This window comes from Conger conger, chromosome 7, assembly GCF_963514075.1.
Source record: "Conger conger chromosome 7, fConCon1.1, whole genome shotgun sequence".
Classification (NCBI taxonomy): Eukaryota; Metazoa; Chordata; class Actinopteri; order Anguilliformes; family Congridae; genus Conger; species Conger conger.
The window spans coordinates 39,413,407-39,426,100 of record NC_083766.1 but is presented as its reverse complement, the minus strand read 5'-3'; the positions used below and the strand labels follow the sequence as shown (position 1 = coordinate 39,426,100).

The following is a 12,694-nucleotide window of genomic DNA, read 5'->3' as shown; positions in this document are numbered from 1 at the left end:
GGTTTTATGTTCAGCAATTCTCTTTCTAAGTTCACGTGCTCTTTTAGTCTGACCAATGTAGATTTTGGAACAAATGCATATGTATATTACATGTATGGTATTGCAATTTATTCAATCTTTTATTGGGTGTTCTTTACCAGAACATGGATGGTAGAAGGTTTTGACATCGCTGGAGTTGGAGCAGTGGACACAACACCCTCAACGATAGAACCCTTTAGGGAGCAGTGGTACCCTGAGGATTTTGTCTATGGGCTACTCTTGTAGGTGTGTTTATGTCCTGATGCCCACTTGCTTCACACATTCAATATATATCTCTGCACATTTATTAGATTCAGTCTTACACAATGCTGCCATCTGCTGTGCTTGGTGGAGAACATTTTCTACCAGTGCAAAGTAATGGAAATATCTAAAAATGACAAAGCAGAAGGATTTACAAAGTTCATAAATGACTGTAAGCCTAAAACAAAATCCAGATCCTGGTATTAACACATAGTCATGCAAACATAATTGCGAAACTGATACATGCTATCTTTAAATATTTAGCTTATGTCATTAATAGTAGAAAAACTGTGTTCAACCTTCTTGCACTTAAAAACAAAATGTAATGGTTATTTTTCCTGACCATCCGGAATATACTATCAGCTCCAGAATTTATTGATCAAAAAACGCTGCATATACAGTTGCTTCAGAGAGTATTCAGACCACACAGAACTTTTTGAGTTTTTGATGTTCTGCGATGTCTATCTAAGTCCCCAGACAAAAACCTGTGGTCTGAACTGAAGAGGGCAGTCCATAAGCGACAAACCCAAGCATATCAATCACTTGAAAAGTTCCGCTTGGAGGAATGGTCAAAAATCCCTCCAAATGTGTTGTCTAACCTTATCACAAATTATAGGAAAAGACAAGCCAATAATTGTGTAACCAGTTTTTTGTGAAAATAAGTTTTTCCTTTGAAAAATGTATGACTTTGGTTGCTACCATTGAATTATTCATAAAGCACCCCACTTTAGAAAATAGAAGTCAATAAGAATATTATCTTTTAGTTTACAGTATTTTTGTGCATATTTATCAAGGGTGGCAATAATTTTGAACCTGACTGTATAATTGGAGACAGCTTCCGCTTACAGTTTCATGCAGTTCTATGGGAACTGCTCATTGGCACATGAAGCCAGCTCATGGATGCTGCCATGCTTGACTATGGGGCTTTTTGCACAAGATGCGCAAACACATTAATGTGAATAAAAAAAAACCCTGATATTATCTTCTGTGGGGCTCAGAAAAGAAATTGGTCCCGGAGAGTAATTTAGTACTGTCCGAAATGGTATCATTTATCCTGTCATAGTTTTGAAAGGACTTCAATGGGGAAATTTGCTATTGGCACCAGAGGCTTACGAAACTGCAACACCTCTACACCTCTGAGTTTTGTAAGCTTCCCCTGGGTTTCGTGGCTCCACCATAAAATGCACCTATGAAACAACATTGAGACAACTGAATAAAGTTTGTAAAATAATGTATTGTAGGAGGGTATGAGTAGCTCCCTCTGCTGGTTATACCTCAGGTTTCAAGAGGCAGTTTTTAGCGCCCCTCGTCTGCCAGACACATTGTGATCCATGACAGGGAGCTTAAAAAAAAAACAGGTGACCCTGCTCACCTCTAAGACTGGATCAATCAATGGCCATAGAAGAAAGGTTACAGTTATCCCTGATATAATGTGCATCATATCAGAAAAAATATGCATACTAAAGTGAATATTTGTGTCCAAATCCTGATATTGATTATAGAAATCTGGGTTATGCAAGCCCTATTACTCTCTTCTGACATTTTTCTATAGTAAATTAATAATAATAATAATAATAATAATAATAATAATAATAATTAATAATGGCGGCACGGATGGTGCAGTGGGTAGCACTGCCGCCTCACAGCAAGGAGGTCCTGGGTTTGAATCCCCGTCGGCCAGGGCCTCTCTGTGCACAGTTTGCATGTTCTCCCCGTGTTTGCGTGGGTTTCCTCCGGGTACTCCGTTTTCCTCCCACAGTCCAAACACATGCAGGTTAGACTGATTGGAGAGTCTAAATTGCCCATAGGTATGACTGTGTGAGTGAATGGTGTGTGTGCCCTGTGATAGACTGGCGACCTGTCCAGGGTGTATTCCTGCCTTTTGCCCAATGTATGCTGGGATAGGCTCCAGCCCAGAAATATTAAGCAGACAGAAGAGGTGGTGGTTTTTAAGGAAATTATTCTTGATTATCCTGTTGTCCAGGTTGGTTGCTGGCAAACAGGAATGTAGAAGGCGAAACAGTTCGTAATCGATAATCCAAGCAAGGGCTTGGTAATGGGGCAAAAAAACACAGCAAAGGAAATCCAAAACGTAGTCGCGGTCACAGGCCAAAGTTTGATAACAAGACGGCATACAGTGCATACAAGAGATTACATTATTATTACAGATCCTTTTGGCCCAATTTTAGGTAAGGCCAGTTTATAGTCCAGTGACAGAGCTTTGCTGCGACTGACGATATGCAATGGATGTCGCTGGTCACAATGACATTTAGTTTATACTCTGGGTGCGTTTATACTTTTTGCTAATGAACACAGTCTATGTTGGGCGGCAATTGAACATTCATACACTGTTGCTGGACTATAAACTGTCCCTTTTGCAATACACTGCACACACCCTCCATCTAATACAGTATATTTCTGTTTCCCTCAGTCCACAATACAACGCTTCCACACATGACCTCCCTCCTACACACAAGGTTGCAGCACAACTGGAAGCTGAGTTATTACACCACTCATCCCTGCCCACGCTATAACCCTACTCTGTGTGCCTCCACATTTCCAAAGCTCTCCTTCTGGGGAGAAAAATAGAACATGGCTGATGCTAAAATGCACTCATCTTCTAACCATCTCTGCTATCATCTGCTCTCTATTCTACCTTTCAGTAAGGCCACCTCAACCCTCTTCTACTTGCTGATAAACTTGGCTCCTCCATGAAACAGTATTCAAGGACTGGGAACAAAGGGGAGTCTAATGAGTCTGATAAACAAAATATATCTTATGTTGTCTTTTTTGACAGGAACATTTTTCTACATACCTTTAGTATACTGGCCATATTGAATTTCAAAACTGTGCAAAAAGCTAATTAGGCAATGCCCACACTTGTGTAGTACCACATGTGGACCAATGTAAGCATACATCCATCCATCCATTATCTTAACCTGCTTATCCTGAACAGGGTCGCAGGGAGGCTGGAGCCTATCCCAGCATACATTGGGCGAAAGGCAAGAATACACCCTGGACAGGTCGCCAGTCCATCGCACACACACCATTCACTCACACACTCATACCCTCGGGCAATTTATACTCTCCAATCAGCCTAAAGCTGAGAGAATTCAGGTCAGCCAGAGTAGTAGGCTACTGTATTGCTCATATTAGTCAGGCTAAATTTTTGAATGCATAAGATGACCAGATGCAAACAGTCCAAATGCAGGACAAAGAGTTAGATTTTGTGGAACAATGTGGGACAACACAACACAAAACGTACAGAACTTTGATGTGTTTTGGGCTTAATTGCACATCTTCTCTGCAGTTACAGTGTACTCTTGCCCACTAGGCCGTGCAGACAGTATAATATGCTTGAATAGGTAACAGATTACAAAATAAATTGATAACATTATAGGCATGACCAATGGTGTGGCCTTTATTGATATACAATCAGTGAGCACTTTATTTATTACACTGCTGCTGTATCCTATCTACTCAGAGGTGTAGGATCCATATTTCCCACAATCCCACAGGACAATTCCGCGACGTCCACCCCGCATGAAGTCTAGCTTGGTTCAGCCAATCCGTAATGGCGGGAGCAATAAACTTTCCCGTATAAGAGCAAGACATGTTCTTGGGCTCTTCTTCTTCTTCCCATTTTCACCCCCTTGGACCATTTTCTTCACCCCATCTGCTCCGATACTCGGACAGAGGCTGAATTTTACACGGCACACTACCAGGCCTATGGACACACCTAGTTACCTCGCGGTAACTTAGTGGCCTATAGCGAGTGGAAACTGGTGTACGCAGAACGCTACATCAGTTTACCCCTGCAAAGCTCAGCAACGAACAACAGAAACAAACTTTTCCACCTGGAAAAAGAACCAGCGAACAAACTTCCCATTAGTTTATCTGTTCTGTGTTTGTACGTTTGTTTAATAAATTTATTTTATTGAACCCGGTGTTTTGCCGTCACATAGACCGAGTTAAAGCAGTCTTTCAAAGAACTTCCAACCTTCAGGTTATCGGTATGTTTAATCATTGATAATGGTTATTTTAATTATTAATTAAAATACAAAATTTGTGGTTAGATATTTCTGATAACAGTAATTTTATGAGACTGATTACTTTTTGCAGTTATACTGCTACACTACATTAATTGGTGCCCTGGTTTCGTAGAGAGTAAAATCCCTATGTTATTTGGCGGCCCGTGCGAGGACCCTACAGAGGTTTGACTCATTGAGTATTCAGAGATGCTCTTCTGCATACCAGGAAGATAAATGGAACAGTTGAAGTCAAGGAAAAGAAGTGGCCCGAGACCTGGTGCAAAATGCTCAGAAGAACCCACACAGGCCTAGCTGTTGAGAGGACAACAATGCAATGTACTTCTGATGAAAATAAGGTCTCAATTCTTAGACTTAAGCGCAACATTTGATGCGATTGATCGTGATATCCTAATCAATCATCTTGGAAAGTTGGTTGGTCTGACATAATTTGAGAGCGCAATGTATGTTTCAATAGTTATTACATTACATTATTGGCATTTGGCAGACACTCTTATCCAGAGCGACGTACAGTTGATTAGACTAAGCAGGAGACAATCCTCCCTTGGAGCAATGCAGGGTTAAGGGCCTTGCTCAAGGGCCCAACGGCTGTGCGGATCTTATTGTGGCTACACCGGGATTAGAACCACTGACCTTGCGTGTCCCAGTCATTTACCCTAACCACTACGCTACAGGCCGCCCCATTTAGTTATGCAGATGACACACAATTCTACATCTCTGCTAAATGAATGATGCTGCACCTATAAACTCCATTACTACCTGTCTCTTGGCAATAAATAAATGGATTAGCAATAATTAAATGAGAAAAAAAAACTAAAAAACTAAAATCCTATTAGTCGGCCCTGAAACAAAAAGAGAAATGCTGTTTAATAACCGGGGGAAATGAACTACCTAAGTCTTGGTGTCATTTTAGATTCATATCTAAGCTTCAGGTCTCAGATTAACAAGATGATGAAATCATAATCATTATTTCCAGCTGACTTGATTACAGTAATGCACTTTTACCTTTACCAAAAAACACAGAGACTTCAGCTCATTCAAAACTCTGCAGCTCGGCTATTAACCAGAGAGCACAGTAGTCCCCTTTTAGCTGCTCTGCACTGGTTTCCTGTAGCATTTAGATTTAACTTTAAGGTCCTCCTCCTTATATACAAAGCTCTTCATGGGCTAGGACCAAGATAATGTATAATAACTTAATGTAAACTATTTGCCTTCAAGAACACTGCAATCTACTGCTGTTTATTGGAGGTTCCCAGCAACAGCCGACAGAAAATTGTGCATGCAGTCTTTGTCAATTACGCCCCAAAGCTATGGAACACACTACCTAAAGATATCAGGGAAGCCAGCTCGCTAAATATTTTTAAAAGAAAGCTAAAAATGTATCTCTTCATTTTAGCCTTTAACTACCTTCGACTTTCCTGATGCTTATTTTGCACTTGCACTTGCTTTCTGCTTATGCACTGCTTCTTCTTTAATGTTGTATGTATCCAGTTTTGTTGATTGTTGATTATGGTTGTTGCTTTGAATTCACAGTGTTTGGTTATAGATATTCCCACATAGTGTTGTCCCACTTGGGGGACGCACAGGGGAAGGGCCCAAAAGTGTTTGTCTTGTCTTGTTATTTGATTTGATTGTGGTTGTTGCCTGGAATTTAGTGTTTGATAATACATATTCCCACAATCATCCCACTCAGGGGATGCACAGGGAAACAGAGTCCGTCTTGTTTGGTTATTTGTTGTTGGTTGTTGTTTGGGTATATACTCCACAACCTGTTTGGTAATTTATACATTCTATGTATTTATTATGTTTATTCTTATTCCTTGTTACTATTTCCTTAACTCTTAACTATTTTATAATTTTATGTATTCTATTTATTTTATTATTTTGGGGGGTTTTAATGATGACATTTTATCCCTGTTTTTATGTTCATTTTCATGTATTTAATATAAAGCAATTTAAGCTGATTTTTTTATGAAAGGTGCAATACAAATGAAGTGTATTATTATTATTATTATTATTATTATGAAACAAAATCTTTGTTGCCTTTCCTACAACCTCAACACAAAATTAAGCATCTGCAGTATGCAAAAGAAAACATTGAGAAGCCTGAAGCCTTTTGGAATAATGTGCTTTGGACTGACAAAACCAAAATTGAACTTTTTGTCCACCACCAAAGAAAGAAAAAAGAGAAGAACACCTTGCCAACTGTTAAGCATGGAGGTGGATCCATTATGCTTTGGAGTTGTGTGGCAGCTGGGGGCACAGGAAATATTGTGCGAATGGAAGGAAGAATGAATTCCACCAAATATCAAGAAATTCTAGAGGCTAATGTTCGAAGGTCAGTCCAGACATTGTGTTACCAACAAATGAAGCTGTGTGCAGAAAATATGTTTTACCGTTTATGAGTGACTGTGTGATTACGGATAACGTGATTTATGAAAGTATGATATGGTCCTAGATCATCATCATCACGATTGTTGTTCCAGGAACAACATTCCTATTAATCAGTCATTGTCCTCTGATGTCATCAGTGCTGCGCCAACAACTCCTATTTCAAATTTCCCTCCAAAAACAGTGCAGGTTTCCAGAGAGGTAAGCTATTTTCTGCACTAGCTCTGCATTTCTGTTGGTATAATTGAGAAGAAACCTAGATTAAGTGAAAGTGTCTATCAGGCACTCAGAATGGGGGATCCACAAGCGAGACCACAACGTAAGTTATTTAGTTAGCAAAGTCTTTATTTTCTCAATAAAGAAAATATTCAAGAATTTTCAAGAATATCTACATTATCAATATCATTTTTTCTCAATTATTTACAGTTTGAGAACAGTCTGTTCAACTTGAATCTATTCTCATACATATATTTACAACCAAAAAATTATGTAATTTTCAAGCCATTGTAATTTATTTTACAATTACAATTAATTAATTTAATTAATGTTATATTGCAAAATACATACTTTCACTTTTCAAAACATGAAAGAAATGCAGTGGTCAATGTCACGTAGATCACATTTTTTCCCCATTCTGATGGTTGATGTGAGCATTAACTGAAGCTCCTGACTCATATCTACATGATTGTATGCATTGCACTGCTGCCCCACCATTGGCTGATTAATAAATGTCCCTAATAAAGTGCTTGGTGAGTGTATATAGATAAGACTAATTTAATATCATAAAATACACACATGATAATACGTAATAGTAATATGGACGAAAAGGTTTAAACAACCATAACTATTAACTTCAGTGAAAAGAAAACATGTAACACGATCAAAGACAAAAGAAAAGGTGGAGCTGGGGAGGTGGTGGGTTTTCTAAAGTGAGATTAGCAGCGAAAAAAGGAACCTCCTTAATTCAGAGAGCAATGTTGGTTGAAGTTGGTGAATCAACTGATGCTGAGAAGTGGGCAGACTACCATGGCCTACCTGAGATAACTGAAAAGGGGGGCGGCCTGTAGCGTAGTGGTTAAGGTAAATGACTGGGACAGGCAAGGCAGGGGGTTCGTAATCCCAGTGTAGCCACAACAAGATCCGCACAGCCGTTGGACCCTTGAGCAAGGCCCTTAACCCTGCATTGCTCCAGGGGAGGATTGTCTCCTGCTTAGCCTAATCAACTGTATGTCGCTCTGGATAAAAGCGTCTGCCAAATGTAATGTAAGAGGCATGATTTTGAAAGTGTCTGTGATGTCAGCTTTTCCTAACCAACCTTTCCCTGCTGATGTAATGAATTGAATGGCGTGGTCTACTGTAGCATGGAAGAGTGAAATAGGTTAGAAGGGAATTAGGTTATTAATGCTTTGAACATCAATTGAATGGGGATCTATGGCGAGACGAGTATTACCTTGTGGCGAAGCCTATAGGATTTATGTAAAACACGTAGAAAGGTGATGTAGTGAAAGGACCAATCATGTTGCTCTACTTCCTTACTGGAGGTTAGAGCAGAAAAAAAGTTTAACCAGCCAAGAACCCTGAACTAAGCCAGACAACCAATGAAGCACAAAACAGCGGTTTGGATGCTACTTCAGGGCTTTGCAGAGCTCCTGGACATTGATGAGCTTATTTATTTTTTACATATTGTGACCGTCGAGGGCAATCCAACAATATGGCATGGTAAGTGTCCGGCACTTTACGCCTATCAGGGTACACCTCACAGATAATATCTCTGTACGCCCAAAAGCCACATAGAATGCCACCGTGGTGAGATTCTTTGTAAATCAAGGGTCACTTTCCTTAAACACAACAGAAACATCAGCACAATCTATAATGCATCTGTCATTAGTATCAGAATTCTGACTAAATTAATGCCATTACCTGGCAGAAACTGCACTCTCAATTGAGGAGTGATGGCAGCTACAGGTGGAAGAAAAATCACACCAGTGGCCACAGCTGGAATTGGCGTGGCGAGTGATCTCTTGGGCAGGAAGGCCTGGTTGACTGGTGGTTGGGGGCTGGAGTTACCTGAGAATCCTGCGGACGGCTCTGCTTCTTCAAGTAGCCTGGAGAGGGTTACCATAGGAAGCTGAGACTCCAGAGCTTGGATTCTAAATGAATGAATGAAGGTGAGTGAACACGGAAGACAGACTATGGTGGCCACAGAGGGGAACTAAGAATGGAAACGCTAAGGACTTAGACATATAACAGGACAGAAAACACAGATCATGACAAATCCCTGGACAAAGTGGACAGGACCGGGTCGTAGTTGCTAGTTGGACCCTTGGCTGTTTGGAGGCTGGTGCAGTAGAACTGAAATCTCAGGTGCAGTTTTTCATTTTGGTGGTCGCTTTTCGCCCAGTGGCTATAGGGGAAGATGTGATCTCTGTCGGAGATGCAACATGCTCTCTGAAAAACTGGAAAAGCTCTTGATGCGAAAGATCAGGGGGAGCTTGAATGCCATAAGCTTGAATGCCATAATCATGGCATAAGGCGGAGAGAATTTCCTCAGCGGGCCAGTCCCCGATTGAGATGTGTTGTCTAGCTGCCAACCTGGAGCTACAGAAGAGGACATACAGCGGTGGCTTCTTGTCTTCCAGGAAATTTGCATGTAGCAGCAGGCTTTCCTCAAGATCGAAGCTTGACATGATGATATGGGGCGACATTAGCTCAGGCGGTATATAAAATGCCAACTATTTACCATGATGACAAGGCACGGGGGGAGAACTTCTTAAATATTTAGAATTAAACTGGGATTCCGCTATAGAAGTAAAGCATGCCTTTCTCCTGCTAATTGGAAAATCATTATACAATCAATTGTATTGTCTGTATTTGATTATGGGGGTATTATCTATAGGCATGCTACTGCTACAACTGAAAGTTCTTGATTCTCTCTATCACAGCACCTTGCACTTCATTACTGGGGATTATGCACCCACCATTGTGTACTTTATGATAAAGTTGGATGGCCCTCCTTAACAAAAAGATGAGAGTAGCATTGCATCGCGTTTATACATAAGGCCCTTATCATGAAACTTCCCCCTTACCTCTCGACTTTAATCACGCTGAAGGCCAATAACTATTCCACACAGTCTGATTATTTGATTTTAGACACACCATGTGTGAAAACCAAGTTTGGTCAGTCCTGTTTTAAATTATTTGCCCCTTTTATCTAGAATTATTTTCAAGATGCAGAAGCGCATAAACTAAGATCCCTTGTCCCGTTAAATAATTTCAAGGATTTTCATACTGATTTTTACAATTCTGTATGTAAATGCTTTGATTGATTGTATGCTGTTTATTGTTATTTGGAACGTTTGCCTGAATTGTATCTGTCTGTCTCTATGCCTAGCCAGGGGCTGTAGATAGAGTAGGGGACAAGTTACATCCCTGCCTTACACCTCACCCTTGAGTGAAGAGATCAGTCCTTTTATTGCCAATTTTTACTCCACATTTATCAATGCATACATAGATTTAATTATGGCATATACTTTAGCCCCTACACCATTTTGGACAATCTAATAACAGGAACCTTCTTGTCAAATGGAATCAAATTCTTTTTTTAAATCAATAAAGCATGCAAAAAATATTTTGTTTTGTTGGTGTACATGTTGATTAATTATAGTTTGTAGGGTGAAAATATGATCAGTAGTTCAGTGGTTTGGTAGAAAGCCAATTTGTCCTTTACTCAAAGGCATTGTTCTTAAGGAAGGCCAGTATTCGGGCGTTAATAATACTGCGGGAAACCTTCCACAGATTACTGCTTACACAAATGCCTCGGTAGTTATTTGGGTCTAATGTTTCCACTCTTGTGTATTGGGGATAGTAAAGCCTGCTCTGCACGTGAATTGACGTGACACAATGTTGCCAATGTTTTAATTAGCTGGTTAGGGCAAATGAAATGATCTCGGAAAGTTATCTTCTCTGCATAAATGTTATTTGGGAAAATGTAAAACATACCATTTACTGAGTTAGCAATGCAGCAGAGTTAACCAGTATATTTCTGCCGTTGGGTCAGTGCAGAATGCGGACAGTTCATGTGGTTATACACTTGCCACCAAAAAAACACCACCAGTTTTTCACGGTGAGCCATGTTTTTTGTTTATGTTTGGCATCGTGAACCTGGAACACTTGGAAGTTAGACATTTCATCTCTGAAATTCCGACCTCCGACGGTAAATGGAACGCAGCATTACTCGGAGGTGATCTTCGGGATCTTGTATGCTGTTTGTTAGTTCACGTAAATCACGTTTGACGGTTAACAGACCAATGACGTAAATGCAGTCTACCCAGACTCGACTAATGGAACACAGAAAAGCAATCGTGTTGATAGATACATGCATTTTTCCTTCCTTGCCTGCATTTCCCATGGCGCCTGCTATTGCGCTGATTAAAAGGGGGACATCTTAACTGTTTTTTTAATTCTGTTGGTTTTAGCAAAGCGTTTTACTCTTGTTTGTAATTTTACATTTTTATTTCCTTCTCAACCGGCCATGACCGTGGAGCAGAATGTCCTCCAGCAACATTCTCAGAAGGTAAGCTTGTATTTGGAAGTGCTGCTAGCGTTATGCAGGCTAGAGACTCAGTAGCTGAGATCCTCGGCACCTCGTACAGTTGAGTGCGAGGATTCAAGTTTTTCCAGGAACATCACTAGCTAGCTACCTTGATAGTAATTAAAATGCACGATAGTTAGCCAAGTGACGTCTTTGCCCCATTACGCTTGCTAGGATAATGTTTTACCAGCTAGGGTGCTAAAGTTATCCTAGTTAGCTAGAAGCTAGCTGAACGAAATTATGTTAGCCAAGAGTTGGCGAGCTTGCTAACTCCTTCCTACGGCTGCGTTGTCTACATATCCCTTATTCTTTTCAGTTAGGCTAGCTGACTGAATATTTGATGCAGCTAACTGTATTTACTATAGTTCGTCGGGCAATATTAACTTATTTTAACAACATATCCAACTTGCCAGTGACGGAATTAGCTCACGAAACCATGTTGTGTGAGCTTGTTTACATAGCTTGCATGCTAGCTGGCTGACTTGGTAAAGGCGTGACAGTAGCTAGCTCACATTAGCAAGGTAGCTAGTCAGTACGCTATTAGATAAAACGCCTTGCTTAACTCACATTAGCTAACGTTAGTTGTCATGATTTTTCGCTAGTTATACAACTTCTAATGAGTATATTAACGAACATAGCCTGCTAAGTACCTATGTGGTTTACGATGTGTTACAGTATTGATAGCTAAATGTGGTATGTTGTTGTCATCGATGGTTTGCTAACATTCCCTTTCAGCCAAACGAACACCCTGGGACTTGGGTGAAGATTGCTAACGTGAGCTAGCTTTCACGTCAGCGCAGAAAACAACCGCGCGCCTAGTGCTTGGCTAAGTTAGCTAGCCACGCCAGCAATCTAGCTAGCTGCTCAAATTACACTTATGAAATATTTGTTTACGTGTGGGGTTGCCAGCGTAAATTAAAGCCTGATCCTAGTATTTTGGACGTGGTCCACTTTCTGAATCCTAGTGGTACCAGTGTGGACATATTTCTTAAGGTGCTGCAAACAAGTTGGTTATACTAGCTTTCTGCTAACTAATATTATTCTATGCGCAATCGTCTCGACGTTTTGTTAGGACACGCATGATACTATGTAAATAAGTTATTTTCTTACGCTGTGTTAGCCAAGTTACATACCAATACTGAAATATAAGTGCGCAATCGCTGCACATTGAGCATTTTCCTCTGGCTAGCTATTCCGATACGGTTACTTACTTTCCAGATTGGTAAATTATCTACATTTAGTCAACAGTGTAACTGTGTAATTGCCATTTTGCTTAAATGCATGTGCAAGGAACGCTATCTTAACTAATCCATATAAAGGTCCCGCGAGCCTTGGATCATCCCCACAATTGCTGTCTTTGGCTTGTAAACCACATAATTGGTTA

General features: G+C 40.2%; 1 protein-coding gene across 4 annotated transcripts in view; it reads left to right on the top strand.

Moving 5' to 3' along the window:
* Positions 1-11,065: 11,065 nt before the first annotated feature.
* The window catches only part of usp25 (ubiquitin specific peptidase 25), a 42,446-nt gene continuing 40,817 nt past the window's right edge, over positions 11,066-12,694 (top strand). For 3 of the 4 annotated variants that reach the window (XM_061248532.1, XM_061248533.1, XM_061248531.1), the window contains exon 1: positions 11,066-11,292. In XM_061248532.1, the coding sequence (XP_061104516.1) occupies positions 11,251-11,292 (42 nt within the window). In that variant the 5' untranslated portion in view covers positions 11,066-11,250. The remainder of the gene's footprint in view (positions 11,293-12,694) is intronic. The other variant, XM_061248534.1, reaches the window with a different exon arrangement.